This window comes from Miniopterus natalensis, chromosome 18, assembly GCF_054644295.1.
Source record: "Miniopterus natalensis isolate mMinNat1 chromosome 18, mMinNat1.hap1, whole genome shotgun sequence".
Taxonomy (NCBI): Eukaryota; Metazoa; Chordata; class Mammalia; order Chiroptera; family Miniopteridae; genus Miniopterus; species Miniopterus natalensis.
The window spans coordinates 7,980,659-8,006,275 of NC_142098.1; the positions used below are offsets into that span (position 1 = coordinate 7,980,659).

Below are 25,617 nucleotides of genomic sequence, written 5' to 3' on the forward strand. Positions count from 1 at the left end.
TTAATAGAGAAGGGATCAAATAGAAGAGTTTACAGTATTCATCTTCTCATGGATTTCAGTTTGACTTTTAACTTACGTTAACGCTTTCAGTATTCACCAGCAGTAAGATGTATTAGACCTGGTGATGCAAGAGTTGTATTTTCTGTGCAAGCAGAGTATACAGGTAACATGTGGTTCATTATTCCACTGTGACCTACTTATTAGGAGTTGCTCTTTAAGTTTGTTGTAATGTTTTTAGAGCTGTAGTTAAAACTTGTTTATGGTGAGAGATTTGGCTTTTCATGTAATCAGATTCAAAAATGAAAACATTTAAAGTAGGGAAATTTTGCCACTTTAGTAAACTTCATTACAGTATGTTTAATTTTGTATCTTAGTTTCTTTTCATTGACATGAGTTTCTTTAAATATAGATGGTCAGCTGATGGAGGGTGATAAAGTTTATTGGCCTACTCAATCAGCTTTAACCACGCGTTTGAGGCGTCTCATCACTGCATATCAGCGTACTAATAAAAACAGGCAAATCCAACAAATCCAACCTACTTTCTCAGTGCCTGCCAGTGTCATGCAGCCTCTTTATGAAGAAGCCACTCTTAATCCTAAAATGGCAGCCAAGATAGAAAGACAGCAAAGGTAAGACAATAAATTGCATTAAATATGCAATATATAGTATCTAAATATAATTGTTCATTCTGAAGGCTGTTAGAGTGTGATTAATCAGTTCATGAAAAGCGTATATAGGTAGAGAAGTTGGTCAAAACAAAGTGCTTTAAATACATACACAAATATGGTAAAACTAATAAAGATTATTGCATCTTATGGTTACTAGCCATACTTCCCAGTTAATCAGTCTTTTGTCATGTTTCTGAAGAGTTTGATGTGAATAAAATAAAGGTACAGAGCAAGCTCAAGAATTAATAATGAAACTTTTCAGTTACATAAAATAAATTCCATTCTGTCTTATTTTAAATTGTGACTTCTATGAAATATTAGAATCTGTGACAGACAAGTCCATTTATGCTTTGTACACAGGAAAAACCCTCGGAACTAGTATGTCAAAGGGAAACAAATGGTAAAACTTCATATAAGAGACCCCGTTAAGAAAACGCAAACTTTTCCCATCCCAAAAGCTTTAACCTCTTCTTAAAAATGACAGAAAAGAATAGGAATGTTTAGCAATAACCTGGCCCCCTTTGATGTTCTCTGGGAGATGAATCGCTCTGTGTGTGTGTGTGTGTGTGTGTGTGTGCGCATGCATATGTGTGTTTTTCATTTGCAGCATGTCATTATAACCAGACTTTACTTAGTCTGGAACTTTAGATTTTAGCTATTCTAGACGTGATTTCAGATACTAACTCTGTCAGTGGATACCTCTGTAACTGTTTCCCTTCTCTATCATTGCATAACAGCTTACCCCAAACATGGTGACTTGAAATAACATCAGTTTTTCATTTCTCACTTTTAAGTTAGTTAACCAGGTAGTTCTGCTTTCCATGGTATTTGCTGGAAGGTCCAAAGTGGCCTCACTCCCTTGGCTGGCATTGGGTGCTGGCTGCCAGCTGGGAGCTCAAATCTAAGAAGGAGCCTTCCTAGTGGCAAAGGCAGATTTCTTAACGGCCAGCATCAGCAGTTAAAAAGTATCACTTCTGCCACCTACTGTTGGTCAAAGAAAGTCACAGGATCAACCAAGATTTAAGGGAAAGGGAAATAGATTATACTTCTCAATGGGAAGACTGGGAAAGAATTTGTGACCATCTTTACTCCACCACATACATTTTCCCTCAGCCGGTGGTATCTGGATTAATCTCCTAGAGATACTAATTTTATCATGATACTCAGTGACTCCTTATTTAGTATAGGTATAAAGTCTAAGTTCTTGAGCTTCAGTTCAAGAGTCTCTTCAATTTAGGCCTCATTGTGCATTTCTAGTTTTATCCACTCCTGTTCTCTCAGCCAGAATGTCCTCCTCATTATTGACTTAACACCCTAGCTTATGTTGTTCCTGTCACTTGGGATAATGCCCATTTCCCTACTCTTTACTCCATACTTAGTCCATCTTTCAGAGCTCAACACATGTTCAAACCTTTACGAATTTTTTTCTCAGCCAGTTTAGCTTATGGTACTCTCTGTTTTCTGCATTCTTATAGCACTCATTTAAACAAACTACTCATTTGTCACAATAACATAAGGTATTTTAATGACATTTATTTTTTTCCTTTCTTTGTCTGCCTAAGTTGTAAGTTCTTTGAAGGTAGGCACTGCGACTTTTGTGTGTGTGACCTGTGTAGTCTTCCACCCTTTTTCCCCATTCCTACTTCTGTCACTCAGGTGCAAGGTTTGTATGGCTTGATGGGTTTCTCAGACTGATAGTTTTTACATTATCATTACATTAGTCTTCTTAATGCATCATTGTGATTTTTTAAAAAATCATGTTAATGTTTTTTAAAGAACTTTCTCATGTTTCTTTAATTTACACAGCAGTCCTGTAAATATTACCCTCTTAAATATCTTCATTAGCTTTTAACTATTGAATAGAAACTATTTTCAGCCAGGCATCAAGAGTGTTTCATAATCTGTCCCCAGTATGAGCCATTTTCTTGTTAATCTGGAATATTTATCATCCCCCCAAAAATGTAGATTTCTTTCTACTTTGCTTATTCGGTCCCCTCTTCCTAACATGGCCTCCCTAATCTTAGTCTGTTCCATCTTAAATGCCACTCTGTGATGCCTTACCTGATCACTCAAGTCTGAACTGATCTTCTTCTGTGCTCTCCTAAAATCCTTTGTTTCTATAACTCCTAAAACTCTAAAATACTGCCTTATACAATAAACATGTTTGAGATGTTTTATCTTTTTCCTGAAGGCAGGGTCATCGTGTCTTATATAATCTTGCATCTTGTGCATATTTTCTTACATAGTAAATATACAAAAAACTATAATTGTCTGAAAGAAAAGAAGCATGGTTGGTTGGGTGAGTCATCTAGCATTATAAAATGTGTTTACAAGACAATAACCCTGGATTTAACCCTTTAAAGTGTTGGGCATTTGCAGTGTTTCAAATGCTTATAGTCATTATATTTAGCATTAATAAATGGTTATTTCAGTAACCAATATGGCTTTCTCTTAAATCTGATTCAAAATAGATGGACAAGAAGAGAAGAAGCTGACTTTTACAGAGTGGTGTCTACATTTGGAGTGGTATTTGATCCTGACAGAGGCCAATTTGACTGGACAAAATTTAGAGCTATGGCTAGGCTACATAAGAAAACTGACGAAAGCTTGGAGAAATATTTGTATGCATTCATGTCTATGTGTCGGAGGGTTTGCCGTCTTCCTTCCAAAGAAGGTTTGTATAAAAATAAAAATAAAAATGTTTTTTCCTTGTTTTGGTCAAAGAAACAAAATCATTAAAATTCAGAAATTTTTTTTTAATTGTCTTTTTTTTTTTTTATTGAATTTTTTGGGGTGATAATAGTTAATAAAATCAGAAATTTTCGATACTAATTCAGTATGTCAGCAGTTTTTCAGAATTGTAAATAAACTATGCTTAAAGATCCCCTATTTCATATTCCTATTAAAATGAGATCTAAAGAGAATAAAGATACACATTGAGTTTTGAGAAAATAACCCATATTTTATTAGATTTATGGTTGGGGGAGGTGGAAGATAAAGGATAGCTTTTGGTAAACAGCACTAACTTTCATTTTTAGTCCATCTTATAGGAACTGTGCTAGAGGGCTTATTTATATGGATGATTTCTCAGGGAATGAGGCCTTCATGCAAAAGACATTTTAAAGGGTTTTAGCAAGATAAAATCACCCAGTGCCTTAAAAAAAAAAAAAAAAAAGGCAATCACAGGTGCTAATACTCATCTAAGGAACTGTTCTGGGTGAATTTTCATGGCCTTTGAAGCTGTTAGCATTTCCTCTTAGTAATGCTGTGTTATGAGCAGCTGTCTTCATTCTTTGTTGAATATAATATCTGCCTGGTAAGCCCATTGGCTTCCTATTCCTATTTCATAGTAAAAATGTGTCTTATAAAAGGACTTAAATACCATGTCTGTTTCCTTGTTTTGTTTCCTAACAGATTTGTTGTCAGTCCACTGAATAGAATAGCCACTCAATTCCCCAAATACCAGATAATTCAGAGTAGATTTTCATCTTTGTTAAGGTCTGTTGTAACCATAAATTGATTTTCAAAGACGGATAAGGCATACTGTGTCTCTTATTATTTATGGTTGCCAAGAGGCCCTCCTTTCTTTTTTTATCTTCTTAATTCCCATCAGCAATATAAAGCTATGTAAATAAGTTCATAAGTTTTGATTCCATTTTTAAAAGTAAAGGGGAAGGGTTAACTACTAAATGATGATTGAAAAAGCTTTTTCTTGTTAGAAACGTGAGCACTTTTTTCCCAAATCTTGGAAGTAGAATGGATACTCCTTGTTTGCTGTTCCATACTGATTTTTGCAGTCCATGACTTCTTTTTAACTTTTTATTTTGAACTACTTTAGGCTTTCAGGAAAGTTATAAAAACCATTCAGGGAGCTTCCATATATCCTTGGTTTGCCAGTATCTCTGCTCACAAAGATATGACCTCATCAAAAGGAATAAATGAGGCATGTTTAAACTGAACTATCTGAGGCTAGTAGTTCAGGCAGTATTCGCTGAGTGTCCCTGTGCTTCCCTTGAATTGTAAGACAGCCTTTGGTGAGTTCCTTGCAGTGCCCCTTCCTCAGTGCAGTTAGGGATATGTGGACTCCCGTTTGTTTATGGGGCATTATTTAACAGGTTGAATTTATATTAAAAGTGAGTTCAAGTAAGTTTTGCTCTTTGATGAAGATACAGAATAGTAAAACATGGTTCATGGGGAATTTCTTAAAAATAAATTTCTGCCCAGTACTTCCAAAAATTACTTACTTTGTGTAGATCCAATGTTATGTATGTTATGTGTGTTATATGACTTTTAGTGCTTCCTGTTAAAGCTTATACACTCCGCATTTAAAACTGTTAAAAAGAAATTGTGGGAACTGTACAGTGATCTTGAATGGAGGGACATTTTAGAAGTTGCGTTATTCGTTTTAAATCTGTAATGAAGTATTTGTAAGGTTAACGTTTTTGCTCTGTTTCAACGTAGAACTGGTGGATCCAAGTATCTTCATTCAGCCCATCACGGAAGAGCGTGCTTCCCGGACCCTGTACCGCATCGAGCTTCTGCGCAAAGTGCGGGAGCAGGCGCTGCGCCACCCGCAGTTGTTTGAGCGCCTGAAGCTGTGCCACCCGAACCCCGACCTGCCCGTGTGGTGGGAGTGTGGCCCTCACGACCGCGACCTGCTCGTCGGGGCCGCTAAGCACGGCGTGAGCCGCACGGACTACCACATCCTCCGCGACCCCGAGCTCTCCTTCATGGCGGCGCAGCGCGGCTACAGCCAGAGCAGGGCGGCGCCCGCGAGGACCTGCGCCCCCCTCCTGCCGCAGCATCCCGCGGCGCTGCCCGCCGCGCCCCTCACGCCCCTGCCCCGGCCCCTGGACGCGAAGGGCGCCGCCCTGGAGGACGCGAAGGCCAGGAGGGGCAGCCTGAAGGAGGGGCCCCGGTCTTCAGGGGAGGACTCCGTGTCCTCCGAGGAAGCCGGCGCTCTGGCGAAGGCCGCGCCCCCGAGCCCCAAGAGCGGCGTTTCGCCGCCGGCCGCGGGAGACCAGCGAGTCGGCGGGAAGGGCGAAGCCGACCGGCGCATGGTCGCGGCCAGGACGGAGCCCCTGGCGCCCAACCCCTGCTCTCACAAGCAGCGGCTCCCCAGGAGGGCGCCGGGGCGCAGCTCGGACTCGGACTCGGGCTCCCGGCGCTCGTCCTGCTGCTCCCGGTCCTCCTCGTCGTCGTCGTCGTCCTCCTCCTCCTCGTCCTGCTCCCGCTCTCGCTCCGGCTCCAGCTCCTCCTCCTCCTCCTGCTCCTCGGCCTCCTCGTCGTCGTCGTCCTCTTCCTCCTCCTCGTCATCGTCCTCGTCGTCAGGAGAAAGTGACAGTGATGAAGAGGAAGGCCCAAAGCGAGGTATGCGTGCGCAGCGCCGTTGCTGTGGGAGACGAGGTTGCAGGTGAAGAGGAGTTGGCGTCCGTGACTGGCGCGCTCGGGTGGTCGGCCGCCGGCCGGGCCCTCCCAGGACGCACGCCCCCCCCCCCCCCCCGCCCGGACGCACGGCGCCTCCCGGGACGCACGGCCCCCCCTGGGACGCACGGCCCTCCCCCCGGGACGCACGCCCCCCTCCCGGGATGCACGCCCCCCCCCCCCCCCGCCCGGACGCACGGCCCCTCCGGGGACGCACGGCCCTCCCCCCGGGACGCACGCCCCCCCTCCCGGGACGCGCGGCTCCCCCGGGACGCGCCCAGGGAGGAGGCTGCTGCGGCCCCGCCCACGGCCAACGCGCCTGGTGAGCAGCCGCGCAGAGCTGAGGGCTTTCATACAGCAACTCTCTGCGACTGCCTGAGGTTTACTTAGTGCTACAGTGTTACTGGAACAAGTGGGTCGTGATCAAAGGAAGATAATGTTCCTAACAGCCGTCGGGATTCTCACACCGGGGAGCGTGTCCCAGCCCCTGCTGACGCCCGCCTGCTCGGGAGGCGCAGGGCGGGAACCCCGGCTTGTCACGGGTGGGCGGCGTCCTCTTGGGGCGGCACAGGGCACACTCGAGCTCTCGAGCCTCCGGACCGCACAGGAGCGGGATCCCCCACATGCCTCCATCGGCACGAATTCCAGGGCTGCCCCATGGGACATGCCCACTTCATAAAGTGCTTTACTTGAGTCAGGGTACTCCCATCAGGTATTTAGGATTCTCTGAGTCCAGAGGCAGCCTATGGTTCTGAAGTTCACCTGTTACAGGGAAACAGAGCTAGAGAGTTAACTGGGGGGTCACATTTTTATGCATAAGAGGATCTGTTAACCCTTTGTCCTCAAACTCCTTAATGCCATTTATTTTGCTTTTTTGCTAATTTTTTAACATAATGAGTATTCTAGGGGAATTTTTTTTAAAAAAAAAATCATTTTTCTAACTTTCATTTTCAAATACATCTAAATAGTTAGATGAGATTTGAGGTATATTTAAAAATGTTTATGCAGTCTGTTTTGAACAGTTATTATTGTTCTTAGCAGGAGGTAACCCTCACATAAAAGCCTACGATGAAGAAAGTGTTGCATCATTGAGCACTACCCAGGATGAGACCCAGGACAGCTTCCAGATGAACAATGGGACACCAGAGTCTGCTTACATCTTACAGGGTGGATATATGCTGGCAGCTTCCTATTGGCCAAAGGTAAGTGAATATTTTCTTGTGTAAATATGTCTTTTTTTGAGTATTTTTCTAAATTGCTTCATTATATAGAAAAACAAGTCGCTGTAAAAGGTAGGATAACATTTTGGTGCCAGCATTAAAAATATCAACTATTACTATCAAATCAGATCAACTTAAATGTATATGTTTCTCAATATAACCTTAGAATGGTTAGAGTAAAGGATATTGAACACTTATGTTCATAATGAAATTAATATTCAAGTGCTTCTTTATGAAATACATGTTTTCAACTGAGTCTCCTTGGAGAAATTAATCATAGCAAGTTGTGATGCATGGGGGGGGGGTGTCATTTAAGGACATGTATATTCAGTGGTAAGAGTTCAGACTGAATTAATACAATTTTTCCAGTATATGACTAGACTAGTACAAGACTACTTACCTTTAGGAGTGAATTTGGGAAATGGGGGAATAGAGAACTCTCTCTTCTTTTATGTACTTCTGTGTTGTTTGAATTTTTTATAAGGAACCTGTATTACTTTTGTTATAAAAACAAGTATAGAAACGTATCTTTGTAATATAATATTTTTTAACTTCACCAATGGGAACTTATACTTGAATAACTTTTTATAGAATCATAATATGTGTGTGAGAGTATCTATGCAAACCAAATACACATGTTTTGTTAGGGTTAGATCCATCAAGGCTAAGAGCCATTTGACCTCCAAAGGTCTGGCCTGATTATAAAAATTATACTTTGATGTGATATGCTTTTCCAGGATCGTGTGATGATCAACCGGTTGGACAGTATTTGCCAAACAGTTCTTAAAGGGAAGTGGCCTTCAGCTAGAAGAAGTTATGATGCCAACACGGTGGCTTCTTTCTATACCACAAAGCTGCTGGACAGCCCTGGCGCAGCCACAGAGCTTAGCGAGCCCAGTGTGCCCACTCCTCCAGGTGCCGGTGTGAAAGAAGAACATGATCAGTCAGCACAGATGTCAAAGGTGAAGAAGCATGTACGAGAAAAGGAGTTTACAGTGAAAATCAAAGACGTATGTTTATTTTTATTGCCCTAGGGCCTGATTGCAATTGTGGTGTGCAGCATGCTTTTCCTGCAAATGGCTGCCTGCTCTTACTCTTACTTCCTTCACATACTTGTTTTCTGGTATTTGGATTATATTCCTTTTGATATTCAGGTTATTAAACTTGAATATTCTACTAGAGGGATCATGATTAAATATGTTTCTCTACCTATAATTCTGAAAATAGTCCTTCTGCTGATCAAGATGCTTTCTTAAACTGACAATTCCTAATGTTTTGGTTCTTCTATATAATCTTTCAATGGTATGTCAGTGCACTTTCTGTTTTAAACATTTAGCATGCCCTGTTTTCAGTAACCTTTCACTTTTCCATATGATTTTTGAAGCAAAACTTATTACTCAGTGTCTTTAACAAGGGTAATAATATTCTCTAAAATGTCATTTGAATAATGTATATAGAGATGTATATCCAAAGCTGAAAGTATTACAATGTACTGGTCAGGTGAAAAACTTTGTTTTGCTCATAAAAGTGTATATAGTACCTGGATTTTTTTCCCACTTAAGATAGACATTGATTTAATGATTTTTTCAATTGATTTATGAGCAATAGAGAAAACATTTCTGGGTTATTACTTCACTTTTTTCTAAGTAAAATAGTTCTCTTAATACCCTGCAATGAGATTTTTAAAATAGTTTCTTAATAATGGTGATTGTTTCCCAGGAAGGTGGTTTGAAGCTGACATTTCAAAAGCAAGGATTTGCTCAAAAAAGACCATCCGACAATGAAGACTGTTCTCTGGGGCAGCAGCAGCACCCCCCTCGGCTTCGGGAGCTCCAGGGTGCATCCGAGACCAGCCTCACCAGTGTTCCAAAGTCTACTCCAGCGTCAGGTGAATATGCTGGTGTAATAGCTGCTTTGGCGTGAAGTATTTCCTATCATTTCCATAGCCTCTTTTATCTACTCTTGTAACAAAAATTCATTGATCCTTTGATGTTCAAACCTCTCTTAAGTCTATAATCAATATAATCTTCAATATTAGTAAATATTGGAACCTTTAATATGACATTTTCAAGTGTAGTTTTGGGAGCTTATATATTTGAGTGAAAATATAATTTTATCAAGATGCTTTATTCAGGTAAAAGTTCAAATAGCATTTTAATATGAAAACAAATTTATGAATTTAAAGGAAAACACCTAAATCGCAAATTAATGGTGATTGGTAGAAGAAGTTAAAGTGAGAAATTTTAGAAAGAATTTAGAGACAGTATAGTTCAGGTAGCCACAAGGTACAGGAATAATTTATGACTAACCCCTGAAAGACAATCTTTCATCCTCATGGATTACTTGCAGAAACAAGGTTGTTACTGGAGAGATACTTATGTAAGATCAGAGGCTGCTTAGGAAAGTTGAATCTAGATTATGGGCAATATCAGAAACTGAGCTGGGGCTGGATTGGGGTTACTGGTCATGCAGGAATGGGGATTGATGTAAGACATCTCATTCATATATGAATAGGGAGCCATGAGAAGTTCTTATAAAACAGAATAATATTTTTAAAAATGGCACTATATAGAAAGAATTTTCGAATCATAATAATTCATTAATCTGATTATAATAAAATTTTCTGTGCGGACGTACTGAAAGCTTTTATGTGCAAAAATGATTTTAATCATTGCAATTAGTTATTCCTTACCCTATGAATTTAGACAATTTTTTGAACCAGAGATTTGGAAGGTAAGTGACTTCTATAAGGTTACACAGCCAGCCAAAGAGTATTCTTTTTTCAGGGATACACTGGACTTGCTCAAAAAATTATCCTTGGATGACTGAAAATGAGTTTCGCACTGCCGCTGTGAACCATTCTAAACAAAAATCTCATCCTTAGTAATATTTTCTTTTAATAAGAGGACTCTAGATTGTATAGTACTCTTTAAGGAAAGGAACTGTGTCTTACTCAACTTTGAACTATCGTAGTACCTTGTATGTAGCTATTTGATAAATATTTAGTTATTGGGTCTGGCCGGCGTAGCTCAGTGGTTGAGCGTCAACTTATGAGCCAGGAGTTCACGGTTCAATTCCTGGTCTGGGCACATGCCCGGGTTGCAGGCTCAATCCCCAATAGGCGACGTGCAGGAGGCAGCCAATCAATGACTCTCACCATTGATGTTTCTGTTTCTCTCTCCCTCTCCCCTCCTCTCTCTGAAATCAATAAAAACATTAAAAAAAAATTTAGTTATTGGGATGATTAAATGCATGGAACTGTTTCATTTATATGTCTTTCAGACATTTTTTATTTTTTCAAGTGCCTACTGAAATGAGGAATGAGAAAGGTCCGTTTAATTTGGCATCTAAAGAAATTTGATGATTTTAAAGAAAATTTCTTAAGTAGGCTAGGGCAGAATGGACTATGGGAAATTGAGGGATGAGTTCATTGTGATAAAGAGGAGAACAATAGAGATGAACCTTTTAAACATTTTAAAAGTTATAAAAAGGCCGGAAGAAGTTCACTTTTTGTTCGTTTGAATTAGGCTATGTTTTTAAGTTGAGAAGAGTCTAATGCAGAACAAGATATTTTGGCACAAAAAAGCCAAGAAAAATTATTAAACAAGCTTCTAGAAAAGGTCGAAATAAATGGGTTCAAAGAAAAGGGAACGATTTTTGTTGTACATGAGAGAGGCGTGCTTCTCCCTCTAAAAGGGGAAGGACAAGAAGATATATGAGTATCTGGGGGGAAATTGAGTAAATAAATCAAAAGTTGAAAGAGGCCTAAATTATAATACTCCAAGTTTTTAAATGACAAATCAGTGGTGTTTTGGTCTTAATTGCTTGATTTAGGACATATAAACTAGAATTAACACTTCCATATATTTTGAAAAGTGATTGCTTTTAATATGTTCAAGAACGAGATTTTTTTTTTTTTTTTTTTTTTTTCATTTTAAATTTGTTTAGGTACTTCCATTCCATCTGCCCTTGGTGCCAATGGCGTTCTGTTAGACAACCAGCCTCCGGTCAGACCAAGGCGAGGAAGGAGGAAGAATGTAGAAGGTGCTGATACCCTCTTTTTTAACAGAAGTAAACCACCTGATCATGTAAGTAAAACAGCACTTAAGACAACGGATCCTTGAGTGCAAATCCAGCCAGTTCAAATGTGTATGTTACTGTTTTGTGAATGTTTTGTAGAATAATAATTAGGAAACTAGAAGTATACTTCATAGTTTTAGATTGTATCTCAGTAGAATTAAACACTGTCCAAGATTCATGAAAATCTTGAATTTGAAAGATTTTGCAGACTTTTAAACAACAACTTTTGTTGTTGTTCTTCAAAAAGAATTCCTATCATTAGAATGAAATTAGAATGATAAAGCGTGGAAATAAAATTTGCATTTGGTTTTTTTCTCGAGGTTACTTTGGGCTTAACCACCACACAGATTACTCCAGGGATAAACCCAGCACTGTCCTATCCTCAACCTCAAGGAGTTCCTGACACAGAAAGTCCAGTCCCAGTTATTCACCTGAAAGATGGAACAAGACTTGCAGGCGATGATGCGCCGAAGAGAAAGGATTTGGAAAAATGGCTTAAGGAGCACCCAGGTTATGTGGAAGATTTAGGAGCTTCTATCCCTGTAGGTGATCCTTTACAAATCTTGGTATATGTTATTTCTGTGATTTATCAAACCTCTAATGATGAAGTTTAAATTCTCACCCACTTATATTAAATATATATTCTGCCCACGACTTAGGAAAATTAGCAGAAAAAAAATAATTACGACCTTCCCCATGATACAGTACAGTGTCATTTTTCCATCCTGCATTCAATAAGTGTTTAACAAGAAAAATCACCTTTGATAATACAGAGTATTATGTTAGACCTAGTGCAGGCTGAAGAGATATAAAACTTCCAATCCTTTCCATCAAAGAGCTTATTTTAAAATAATAATGGTCATATTAACATTTATTGAGACTTAGCTATGTGCCTTATACGTGTATGTCATTATACGTAGCACTTAACTTGCATTATCTCAGTTGACACAACAACTTTATCAGAATGGCATTGTTATAACTATTTCATAGATAAAGAAGTGTTGAGTAAATCGTCTAAGACCACATAGCTAATGTCTTCAATTCCGTATCTAAAGTACTAGTCTTAAGCTCTTCTTCAAGTTATAAGAGTACAGCTCTGTGTCTCTCCAGGTGCACAGGTGCTTACATTTAGTCACACTAATCACAGGTGCATAAGTGGTTACATTTAGTCACGCTAATCACAGATGAGATCGTTACGTTCCATTTCCCTTTTCCTTGTCCTCTGAAATACTATCTCCTGAGCAGATGGCTTTTGTCACTCATAGAAATCTATTAATCTGTTTCGCAACACTTTAGTATCAGATACTGATGTACCAAATTTTGTGTCCATCTCCCTTGACATTCCTCTGTACTTTATAAGGTGAAAGAGTAAAGCATATCCTCTACACAGCGACCTTAGTAGGCCTATTCCATCTGCCTCTGTTACGGATATTAAATGGATAACCTAATGAGGCTGTCTACTACCTGTGAGCTTACCTGCGGTGTCCTGTTCACCTTTGTATCCCAAGCACTTAGTACATAATTCCTGATACATAAAATAGTATCTGGCTCCCTGTAAATATTTATTGAGTCAATGATTAAAAAATGAAAATTTTCTGAAGTCTTAAAAAGTACTATATAAATACAGAGTGATTATTTTATTAATAGCAAAAAAATACCTTTTTCTTCTTTAAATATATCTTTATTGATTTCAGAGAGAGGAAGGGAGAGGGAGATAGAAATGTGAATGATGAGAGAGTCACTGATTGTCTGCCTCCTGCACGGCGCCTGACTGGGGATCGAGCCTGCAACCCGGGCATGTGCCCTGACTGAATCAAACTGAGATCTCCTGGATCCTAGGTCAATGCTCAATCGCTGAGCCACGCCCAGCTGGGACCTTTTTTTTTTTTTTTTTTTTATGAGAAAGAAATACAAAAGCTCCACTGCCTAGAATGGGACTGTATCTGTAATATATATGTTAATATATTTGTGCCTGTGATACACATTTAGTTCAGTATTTACATTGCTGTTGCTGTCACCATGAAATGAGACCGTTGGTCTTAATTTTTGAATTCCTGTCGTATCCCTAGTTTTCTCAAAGGATACCACACATTCTTGAACTTAATTCCTTTTTATTTAAAAAAAATTAAAAAGGCCAAATAAACTTCTTATAGTTCTGAGGGGAGGGGCAATCATAAAGTGAACATTGCAGTTCAAAAAATGATGAGAATTACTAGTTTAATGCTGTACTTTCTTCACAGATTACAAAGTAAAATTCATTTATTCAGTCACTAAATTTTTTGAATAATTATTGTGTGCTAGTTGCTATTTTAAAGGATTCTCACACCTTTCTCTTATCGCTGCAAAGGAATCTTTATTAATTGTTTAAACTTATATCTGTTTATTATTTTTCACTGCAAATAAACATTGTATCATAATGTTTTTGTAACTTTGCTAAGATTTTAATGACATTTTTAAAAGCAGCATTTATTACAGTAAAGAAATGAAATAATTACTTTAATTTCCCTCAGATACTTTACATTAATGATTTGTTAGATCACATGTGCTATTGTGATATATCTATAAATAATTATAACATGATACATATACTGTAACAGAGGTATGTATAGAATGCCATGGAAGCAGATAAAAGAATAATTACTCTGCAGTCAGAGTAAAATGTCTGGGGAAGAATAGAAGGAAAATAAAGTTGACATATGACTGATGGATCATAAATGAATTAGTGGATATTTGACCAGGTTTATACATATAAAACCATTATGAAGAGAGTTAAACATGGATAGGAGTGTAAGGCATATTCATAAAACAGTGACTGGCCTGGTATTCCACATTTTGTGAGGGAATTTGTGGGGTAATAGTAACTGGATGGAAAAGATTGAATTAGATCCCAACCGGCGTGGGACCGGTGTACCTTGCTAAAGAGTTTGAGCATTAGTCTCTTGGAGTGTTCTGACTGGCTGGAAGTGTTGCTTGTTCTCAGTTACAGAGCTAAGCAGCATGGTTTGATGGAAAGAGTTTTTATTTCCACATATTGTCACTTGCAAGCTGCATGACATTGAGGGAGGAGAACTCTCTGAGCCTGGAGTATCATTTGTAAACTGTGAATAATATCTTTGAGTATTGTATTACATGAGAAGAGATAAGAAAGTCTGAAATGAAGAGAAATTCAAGCTACTAGTCCAACAACCACATGTATAAATTGAGTCAGAGCCCAGAGAAATCTGATGTTTCAGGTAAAATTTATCAGAAGTAAAGAACTCTATAATTTAGAGGAAGCTGCCCCATCATTTTAGGTAACTTCTTTAAGTAGCGCTCTAGGAATACAGTGGTCTTTGAGGGCATTTAAAGAAGGAACTAGAAATTTCCTCATGTCAGGAGCCTGCTTTCATCCAGAATTATCTTTGTCATTATTACCAAATTAAATTAATCAGCTCATTTATACTGTTTGCACAAGTGAAGATTTTAAGGCTCTTTCTGTATCTCTGTTTTAGAGAATGCAGCTCCATGAAGGGAGGCCCAAACAAAAAAGGCATCGTTGCAGAAACCCCAATAAACTAGACATTAATAGTCTCACTGGGGAAGAACGTGTTCAGCTAATTAACAGAAGAAATGCCAGAAAGGTATTTATACATTTGTTGTTCTTTATATGGATTCAGTATTTAAGAGAGCGCTAAGTCACTATTCATTATGCTATATTTTCTAACAGGCCTAGAAATGAGCTAAACCTAGCAGATTTGTGGGAAAAGGCATGGGATGTAATTTTACCAAGTCTAATTTTCATACCTTTGATTACCTGTTGGGTGCATTAAGCAAGGCCTTTTTCATAGCTGTGTCTGAGCACTGGCACTGCGCAGGAGCACTCCATCTAAAGCGGGGTCCTCCACAGCGGGCAGTTGTGTCCTCCATGGCATTCAGTAATGTCGGGAACGGTTTGGTAGCCGAAACTAGAGGAGGGATGTAGGTGTGGGGCAGTGGGGAGGGGGCCAAGGGAAGGAGGCTATTGTCCTTTAGTTGGTAGAGGCCAAGGATGCTGATAAGCTTCATACAGTACAGAGGACAGCCCTCCAGACCATGATTCCAAAATGTCTGTAGTGCAGAGGTTGAGAAACCCTGATGAAATGGGACAACACTCATCCTAGCCATGATAGATTTATATCTTTATCACTGTAAGTAGTGAGATGTAGTGAGAACCGAAATAAATTATATACTGATAGATTTATATCTTCATCACTGTAAGTAGTGAGATGTGTGAGAACCAAAATAAATTATATACTGGAAATCCTTAACACAATGCTTGGCATATAATAGTAAGAATATTAGTTAATATAGTTATTATGTGTCAGGGACCCTATGCTAAAGCACTTGAATTGTATCATTTTATCTTCATAAAACCCTCTGAGAGAAGTGTTGTTATCCCTTTTATAGATATGAAAACTGAGGCTCAGAGAAATTGATTGGCTTAAATTCACTCTTAACTAGACTATACTGCTTATCCAACATAGTGAGTGCACAATAAATGGTAGTTAATTATTTTACTGTTCTAGTTACTCTACTTAAAACATTAAAAATTTACATTTCCACATTTATACAGGGGAGGGGCGGGGTAAAAGTAGGTTTACAGTTGTGAGTGTGCAAAACAGTTTATTCTTGTATTATTACTATTTTCCATACAAACAACTGTAAACCTACTTTTGCCAGCCCCTGAATAGTATTTTAATAGTCCTTATGAGCTGTGGTAGTCCTTTTTATTATAATGAAGATTATCAAAGGTTCAAATAATACATGGTTTAAAGAAATAAACTCTGTATAAACTCCGAATAAAAGCACGACATGTCTCCATATTTAATAGTGTTTTACGTGTCTAACGATATTTTTGTTTACAGGTTGGAGGTGCATTTGCCCCTCCTTTGAAAGATTTATGTAGATTCCTGAAAGAAAATTCAGAATATGGAGTTGCTCCTGAATGGGGAGATGTTGTCAAGCAATCTGTGAGTATTTCATAAACACTAACGCAGACATCATTTTATTTATTTTTATATTTTTAATTTTAATGTTTTTAATATGTCTTTATTGATTTCAGAGAGAGGAAAAGAGAGGGAGAGAGAAACATCAATAATGAGAGAGTCATTGATCGGCTGCCTCCTGCGTGCCCCCTATGAGGGACTAAGCCCTGGACCCAGGCATGTGCCCTCACCGGGAATTGAACTGAGATCTAGATCATAGGTAGATGCTCAACCACTCAGCCATATCAGCTAAGCACTCAGACATCGTTTTAAAAATTAGATGCTATTTAATTATATCTCAGATTGAATTTTTCTTGGAACATGTACCAGTGCTTTTTAGTTAGCAATTTTTATTTTGCTGAACATGTTAACACATTTCTAAGATGCTTGTTGAGTTAGAATGCAGAATCAATAAATACTGGTCTGTTTTTTTGTTTTTAAATATATCTTTATTGATTTCAGAGAGGAAGGGAGAGGGAGAGATAGAAACATCAATGACGAGAAGTCATTGATTGGCGGCCTCCTGCACACCCCCCACTGGCATGTGCCCTGACCAGGAATCAAACCTCGATCTCCTGTATTCTAGTCTGACACTCAACCACTGAGCCACGCCCAACTGGGCTCACCTGTTTCTGTTTAGCCTTTAAATGTTGCTACTAGAAAACTTAAAATTACTTCTGTGACTTAATTATCTTTCTATTGGACAATGCTGGTCAAGAGCTACTATACTCCTAAAACTCCTAGGATCTTTGCACCTGAGAAAATCATGGGAGAATGGCAGGAGAGCGATGAGAGAGGAGGACAGACTGTTCTCCAGTGTCCCAGATTTGAGGCTTCCCAGTCTGCAGGTGCTGCTGGAGTTCTGAGCCGAGTGACTTTCCCCTGTTGAGTATCTTTTTCAGGTTGGCTGTGTCTCTTATTCCCAAAGTGACAGTCAAAAGATTCATAGGAAGCGTCTCATTTTAACCTTAATCTCTTCCTTCCTCCCTCTGTCCTTTCCTTACTGTTCGTCCACATTAGAAGAGGGGCACTTCTTTAGTCTTCCAGAACATGTAAGGGTGTAGGAATAACCCTCATGAAGAAATGCCTTTGCACTTCCCATTTTCTAGAACTGTTCTACAAATGAATGCCTTCCAATAGGGAGGAAAACTAGAAGCCTCTTTCTGCTCTCTTATGATAAAATGAGAGGTGGAAGAGCTGTTTTAAGCCATTACATAAAATAATATGAAATTAGGGTATCTCTTGCATAGTTGATTATATCATATAGACTAAGTTTATCAATAATTACCTACTTTTAATAGGTTACTTGTATCACAAGGTAATAGCTACTGATTTTAATATAACTATTATTAATGATTTTTTCCCCAGGGATTTCTTCCAGAAAGTATGTATGAACGTATTCTCACTGGTCCTGTTGTGAGAGAGGAAGTAAGCAGGCGAGGGAGACGGCCTAAAAGTGGAATCGCGAAGGCCACAGCAGCAGCATCGGCTGCCACTGCCGCCAGTGTTGCAGGCAATCCTTTGTTAGCCAATGGATTACTTCCAGGTATGGATCTCACAACTCTTCAGGCCTTACAACAAAACCTACAAAACTTGCAGTCACTGCAAGTAACCGCAGGGCTGATGGGAATGCCTGCCGGCCTTTCTTCTGGAGGAGAAGCTAAAAACGTGGCCGCCATGTTCCCCATGCTGCTGTCAGGAATGACTGGATTACCAAATCTGTTGGGCATGGGAGGACTCCTGACAAAGCCTACAGAATCTGGAACAGAAGAAAAAAAGGGAAATGACTGTAAGGAGCTAGAAGGAAAAAAAGAAAGGACAGAGAGCCAAAATTCAGAGAATGGTGGAGAAAACTCTGTGTCAAGTTCTCCTTCAACATCCTCTACTGCTGCATTAAATTCAGCTGCAGCTGCCAACTCGTTAGCTCTTAACCCACTGTTACTATCTAATATACTTTATCCAGGGATGCTTCTCACTCCAGGCCTTAATCTTCATATTCCAGCTCTGTCCCAGTCCAATACTTTTGATGTACAGAAAAACAAAAGCAGTGACTTAGGCTCATCTAAGTCTGTGGAAGTAAAGGAAGAAGATTCCAGAGTTAGTGATCAGGAAGACAAAGGGGGAACTGCACCAAGTCCTCTCAATGAAAACAGCACAGATGAGGGTTCAGAGAAAGCCGATGCTTCCTCTGGATCTGACAGTACCTCATCGACATCCGAGGATTCAGATTCTAGTAATGAAGACTGATCCCCAGACTATGCTTAAATTATGAACTGGTTTTGGATTCTTTTCTTTAATTATTAATTGTAAATACCCCAGTGTGGAGTGCATCCATAACTTACTGACCGAACATTTCAGTTATTTGTTTAGAAGTGCAAACTGCTTTCAGAGACATTTTGCATGTAATATTTCTTAAGATTCATAAGTTTCTGAACTCGTATGTACTATCAAATACATAAAGGTGTAAAATTACAACAAAAGGCATTATAATTTTGTTGGGGTTAATTTTATGAAAATTATGCTCAATAAGAGTTGTATATTTAATATATTTGCAGTGGACACAGAATACTTTATGCATATTACTGATTTAATTTGAATATAGTTTTACAGCCTCCTTGACACATATAATTTACAGATCAAAACTCAGCAATAATTTGGGCAGCTAATGAATGTCATGAAAGCTGTAGAATCTACATCACCATTCATTGCTTTAATTACATGAAAATGCTCTAGTGTTTTGATGCACTGCTGATGTTTCCAATTCAGGTACAAGTGTGTTTGAAAGAAGAAATAAGTTTCCCAATCAGCCAATTTAACTGGCTACCTGTTACCTCAGCTGAGTTAGTTTAGGAAGTTTACATTCGTTTCTAATTCTATACTTGTTTTCAGGGGTTTTTTAAACACATCCTCTATATCATGTTAATCTGGCAAGAAATATGACTTGCTTTTTGCTGAACTTAACTCTGATATTTGTCAAGTTGAGTGATAAAATAATCCTGTGTTATGTGACTTTGGCACACTCTAGACATACTTAGTTTTAACTTTTCAAAGTCTGGCCTCCTATTAGAAATAATTATGTCTCAGATGAGTAATGTCTGCTTTCCAGGGTTCAGAAAAGGCAAACTCATGAAATGCCACTGAAAAGAACTTTCAGCACAGCATACTTCATGTAGAAAGTTTGTTTGTTTGCTTTATTTGTGTAGATTTCTTTTTGTGTTTTACATTATGGTAATATTTCCTAATGAACAGATAACAGTGGTAAAGTAATATGCAAACAGTCTAAATTTGTCTTGAATTTCTTCTAGATGTAAGCAGACTAAATGTTGCCCAGAATCAGTGTTGGGTGTTCAGTTTATATTAAATATACTGAGTTGCCCATTTTAAAAATGCACTTTGAATAATCTCAAAAAATATATACGAGTTATACCTGTAAACCGCAGAATGAAGCCCAAGGCTTCTGATCAATTTCTTACAGCCCTTTATTTACCATATAAAATTTTGTCTGATATTTGATTTGTGATACAATTTCTCCTTCTAAAGCTGCTATTATTCTGACAAGGCAGACGTCCAGGTTCATCTGCATATACATATAAAACAAAGAACTGAATTGGATGTAAAATACCATTTATATCCTAAGGAGAGATAAATGTTAGCATCTCTAGTACTTGAATAAGTTGTGATAAAATTTGCAAGGGGATAAATTTAGGGGAAAACAAGTACTCCACGTCTCTTCCACAGAAAAAAATAACAGTATGTCTTGATGATAGAACTCTGTTGTTTTGTCATGAATTAAGCAATTACATTGGATTTTACAAAACATTTACCAGTCAGTTATGTTTCTGTATGTAAAATAATGAACCCCTTATTAGAGAGACAGTGTTATATGTATTTACAAAAGTTATGTAAGTTCCATTGGGATGGTATTGATTTTTGTATTTTTCCAAAATACTACTTTGAATTGCTAGTTCTTTATGCAATGTCTTAGCAATAGCCAGTATAATGCCCATCCAGGAGAAGTGGGTAGGAATTTTTCTTGATGAAAATGATATATTACATATTTAGTCTCTTCCCTTTGAAGTATTGCACTTTTGTTTAACCAGAATACACCTATGAGATAGCCAAAGTTTTTCAAACACAGTAAACTTAGGTTGCCGGTGGAGTATTCCAGCACCATTCATATGTCCCTTCCTTCACTCTACTTCTACCCACATGATCTTTATTCCTTTCTTTCCCCAATTTAAAAAAAAAAAAAAAAAAAGGAAAAAACCCTAGATCCTGTCACTAAATTCTAATTTATATCAAATTTATGAGATAAAGTATTTTCCTAATTAATGCTCAAATGAATTTGGTTAACATCTTAGTGATTCCCTTTCTATGTAATAAGGCAATTGCAGTTTTAAAAATATTAAGGCTGATGTTAACTTTAAACATCCTCTTGGGTTTCAAGATACTTCTATTTATTATTGATTGTGGGAAAGTTATCCAGCTATCAGGTTAAAAAAAAAAAACAACAATGTGCAAATATGGTTGTATAAAGTTAAGGGTTATAAGGCAAAAAAATCAGTAGAATTACATAATACTAAAGTTGCAGTTGAAAGGATATCCAAGTATGTGTTGGTAGTTACTAAAAGAATTATAGCTGTTATTGCCTTGTATTTATAGTCCTTGTTTCAGGTTTCATGATACAAGTCTTAGTCCAATTTTTCTTTTGGACATTTGCAATATTTACCAGTTGTGTTTTGTGTAGTCGGAATTTGCTTTCTGTAGTTGAGCAAACGTCTTAAAAAGTCATTTGTAATTTATTAAATTACTTTCTATGATGTTCTATAGAGCAAATGGAAGTTTAATTATTTTTTATTAAACATATTCTTTGACTACCCACGATGTCAGCCTCTGTACATGATAATACTTTTTATGATTGAATTTTATATAGCTAATTTATCTTCAAAGTTATGAAAGTAACCATAGTCCTAAATCTTTAAAAGAAAAGAATACTTGGGGAAATTTTTTAAAAGACAGAATTTGGCAATAATTATATGCACAATATTATTATTTCCTTAAGTTTTCTTCCCCTGGACCTTTAAAAATAATCCAGAAGGATTCAGATGTACCTAACTTTTTAAAGGGGTTCATTTGGAAATCAGTAATTATTTTTTACATGGTCTTATGACTCTCAGTTCATTGCCATTGTTGGTAATATTTTTTGTAAACATGAAAAATTTGTTTTTTATTATTAAAGTAAAACAGTGGAGTCTCATTATACACTCATTTAACTTGAACACTTTCAAGTATACTTTTATGCTTAGAAAACCTCTTTTTCTTTTTTCATACAATATAGCATGTAAACACAAGCCAACTACTTCATCTAGTGCTCACCCAGAAGACCAGTAATCAACTCCGATGCTGGAGGAAGAATTGGCCGTGTTGGATGTTTTTGAGAGAAGATACACTATAAACTTATGTTGTGTATTGTGAGCAGTAGGAGGGAAAAGAGTGATATTTGACTACAGGTAATCTTCACCTTATACAATAAATTTAGAACTTAATCCCTACATTAATGTAACTCCAGTACATAAGCTATTTATTTTATTTTTAAGTGCAGAAAAACACAAGAACATTTAAATCATTCATAAACCCACCCTGAGATAAAAATGCCCCGTCATTTTTATATGTATGTTATATACATGTAGTGGGTTGATTAGAGTCCTCCAAAAAGTTATGTCAATGAAGAACCTCAGAACGTGACCTTATTTGAAAACAGTCTTGAGATGTAATTAGTTAAGATGCTATCGTACTAGATTAGGGTGGGCCCTAAATCCAATGACTCGTATCCTCACAAGAGGAGAGGACACACAGACACAGTGAAGAAGGTTACAAGACAACAGGCAGAGATTGGAGTGATACAGCTATAAGCCAAGGAACACCAGGGGTTGCCAGCACTCACCAGAAGCTAGAAGAGAGGCATGGAACAGAGTCTCTTTCAGAGCCTCCAGAAGGAACGACCCCTGCCAGCACCTTGACTGTTGGACTTCTAGCCTCCAGAACTGTGAGAGAATAAATTTCTGTTTTAAGCCACCCAGTTTGTGGTAATATGTCATGGTAGCCCTAGGAAACTAATACATTTTCATATTAAATCAGTATTATATGGGCATAATATTTACTCTTCTGCCCTTGATATACTGACTTATGTCAATAAGTATCCTGCAATGTGATTTTTAATATTCTTAATAATTTAGTATTGGCTCATACTGATGTAATTTATTTAACTATGTACTTAAAAGTAGACACTTGGGTTTATATATGCATTTTTTTTGCACCTATCCCTAATGATTTTCTTAATCCCTAGAAGTGAAAATACTTCCTGTGTTTTTAAGGATTTTGATTTGCCAAGTTTATAATGATGCCATTAGTAGCAATTTATACTACCATTAGCAGGGTACATTTTGTGAATGTTGATTTACCCCAAATCCTTACCAATACTGTGTATTGTCCTTTAAAATAACATTTGCCAAATTAATCGGCAAAAATAACATCTTGATGAATTTTTAAATTCTTTTTCTTTGTAAAAAGGAAGACATGCATATTACAGAAAATCTGGGGAGGGGAAGGGAAGTAGGGAAAGCACAAAGTAAACAAAACCCCCCATAATGCTGTACACTCAGATAATTGTTAACTGTCAGGTCATTTTTCTTTGCAGATACATATTATATATTATTTTAATAAGAATGGAATTATACTGTACATACCATTTTGTAACCTTTTTTTCACTTACTATATTATGATTATCTTTCCATGTCATTAAAGAATCTTCCAAAACATTTTTAAGGACTTTCTCATTCTCATATGTAGATGCAGTACATTTTATTTAATACCTAATTATTGAGCTCCCCCTCCCCCCCACACACAGGCTTAAGGCCTCTTGTGATGTACTCCCATAGCTCCCTGAATTTCGTTCTTACATTTACACTTGACAATTACTTGTTCTAGGCCTGTTTTACCCATGAGATCACAAGCTCTGTGAGGGCAGAGACCATGTTTGTCTCATTCACTACTGTACCCTCAGTGCTTGTCAAAATACTTGACATACAGTAGGCACTGACTAAACATTTGTTGAATACTTGAATGGATGGATGGCAGACTCTCTGGCTGGCTGAATGAATGAGTGAGTGAGTGAAAAATCAGAGCCCAATAAGCCAACCTTTTAATAACCAATATTGATTTTTTAATCGAGATGTAATTGACATTGTATTAATTTTAGGCGTATGACCATGATTTCATGTATGTATATACTATGAGATGATTACCGTAAGTTTAGTTAACATCCATTACCACAGTTAGAAAATTTATTTTGTGATTAGAATTTTTAAGATCTACTCTCATAGCAACTTTAAAATATACAACACAGCATTGTTAACTGTAGTCACCATGCTGTACATTACATCCCCAGGACTTTTGCCCCCACCAACTCCCCACTCCCCCATCTCCTGCCTCTGGCAACCACCAATCAGTTCTCTGTAGCTATGAGTTTGTTGTTTTTTATTTTTATGGTTGTTTTTGGTTTTTTTTAGAGGGAGGAAGGGGGAGAGAGAGAGAGACATCGATGGGTTGCCTCTTGCACACACCCTGTCCCTGGATCGAACCTGCAGACTCTAGGTTGGGCCCCCACCAGGAATCAAACCTTCAACCCTTTGGTGCACCGGAGGAAGCCCAGCCAACCGAGCCACACTGTCCAGGCCATTTTTTATTTTGATCCTCATGTGAGATCAAACAGCATTTGTCTTTCTCTGTTTGAATTAACATATAGATAATGTACTCAGCAAGCATCCATGTCACAAATGGCAGGATATCCATTTATGTGGCTAAATAATATCCCATTGTGTTTTTTCTTTATCCATCCATCTGTTGATGAACACAGGTTTACATGTCTATGTTACTGTAAATAATGGTGCCATGAACATAGAGGTGCAGACATCTTTTCAAGATAGTGATTGTGTTTCCTCCAGTTAAATAACCCAGAAGTGGAATTGCTGGATCCTATGAAAACTTCTGTCACCCAAAACATACACATGCAAGTTAGTAGTAGCTTTTCTTATTATCACCAAAATCTGGAAACAATCTGGATGTTTTCAACTGGTGAATGGATAAAAAAATGTTGGGACATTCCTTCAATAGGTATGACTTAGCAATAAGAAGGAACAAAGGACTGACACAAGCAACGACCTGGATGAATCTGAAAGCCATTCTGCTAAGCTGAGAGAAGCCCAATCAAAGGCTACACAATGTATGATTACATTTGTATGGCATTTTGGAAAATAGGGAACTATGGGGACAGAAAACTCATCAGTGGTTGCCTGGGGTTGTGTGAGGAGGGGTCATGACAAAGGGGCAGGAGGAAACTTGGGGTGATGGAAATGGTCTGTATCTTGATTGAGGTAGACATGACTATTTGTCAAAATTCATAGAACTGTACATTTAAAAGTGAATTTCACAGCATGCATATTATACCTCAATGAATCTGATATAAAAGAATAAACAGAAGGATACTTAAAAATTAACTTGTACATACATTTTTGATGACAGGAAATATGAAAAATCCAGAACAGACTTTCAAGCACAAACCTTTAGGATAAAATTTTGTTGGTAGAGCAGAATGGGAATATGCGGTAAAGGAGAAATAGGAATGCTATACACTTTCTAATAAAAAGAAGTTTTGTAAATGTACTTTTAAAACGGATGATAATTTCAGATTACTAAGAGTCCACTGGCTTTGAAAATACTGGTATTAACAAGCAAAGCTTATTTTTATAAACACATACTTGATGGTTTATTACCATAAATTTTACTTCAATTACATTAAATTTTACTAAAAAGGGTAAACAGAATTTTACCTTTAAACAAATCAAATTTTTGTCCTAGTGAAGAGTTGCTGGTGTCCAAAATAAGCAGTATCATTATTCTAAAATTTCGTATCCCCAGCCTAAACATAAGGAAAGAGGTAGAATTTCTTATAAACTTACTAATACTTACAAGCAGTTGTATTCGACCTCTGTACTTGCCCTTGATTGCCTTATCTCAGCGCTGAGAAAGCAAGTCCAGCTCCAATGACTGCATTTTACTGCAGGTTTTAGGAATGTGATTTGTTATCTCAAACTGCTCCTGGCCCTCCTGTGATCTCCCCCAGTTCCCCTCCCCGCCTGCAGGCGACCTCGCCTCTGTCCCTCG

At 37.9% G+C, this 25,617-nt stretch overlaps 1 protein-coding gene across 11 annotated transcripts in view; it reads left to right on the forward strand.

The window, feature by feature from the left end:
* Window positions 1–23,215, forward strand: part of CHD9 (chromodomain helicase DNA binding protein 9) — a 166,348-nt gene extending 143,133 nt beyond the window's left edge. For 6 of the 11 annotated variants that reach the window (XM_087827121.1, XM_087827120.1, XM_087827122.1 and 3 more), the window contains 11 exons: window positions 410–629; window positions 3,140–3,342; window positions 5,130–6,038; window positions 7,131–7,294; window positions 8,050–8,322; window positions 9,032–9,200; window positions 11,261–11,400; window positions 11,713–11,934; window positions 14,884–15,012; window positions 16,276–16,380; window positions 17,764–21,274. In XM_087827121.1, coding sequence (XP_087683247.1) covers window positions 410–629; window positions 3,140–3,342; window positions 5,130–6,038; window positions 7,131–7,294; window positions 8,050–8,322; window positions 9,032–9,200; window positions 11,261–11,400; window positions 11,713–11,934; window positions 14,884–15,012; window positions 16,276–16,380; window positions 17,764–18,642 — 3,413 coding nt within the window. In that variant the 3' untranslated portion in view covers window positions 18,643–21,274. Of the gene's footprint in view, window positions 1–409; window positions 630–3,139; window positions 3,343–5,129; window positions 6,039–7,130; window positions 7,295–8,049; window positions 8,323–9,031; window positions 9,201–11,260; window positions 11,401–11,712; window positions 11,935–14,883; window positions 15,013–16,275; window positions 16,381–17,763; window positions 21,275–21,733 lie in introns of those variants that run through there. The other 5 variants (XM_087827124.1, XM_087827129.1, XM_087827127.1 and 2 more) reach the window with 4 other exon arrangements.
* The last annotated feature ends 2,402 nt before the right edge of the window (window positions 23,216–25,617 follow it).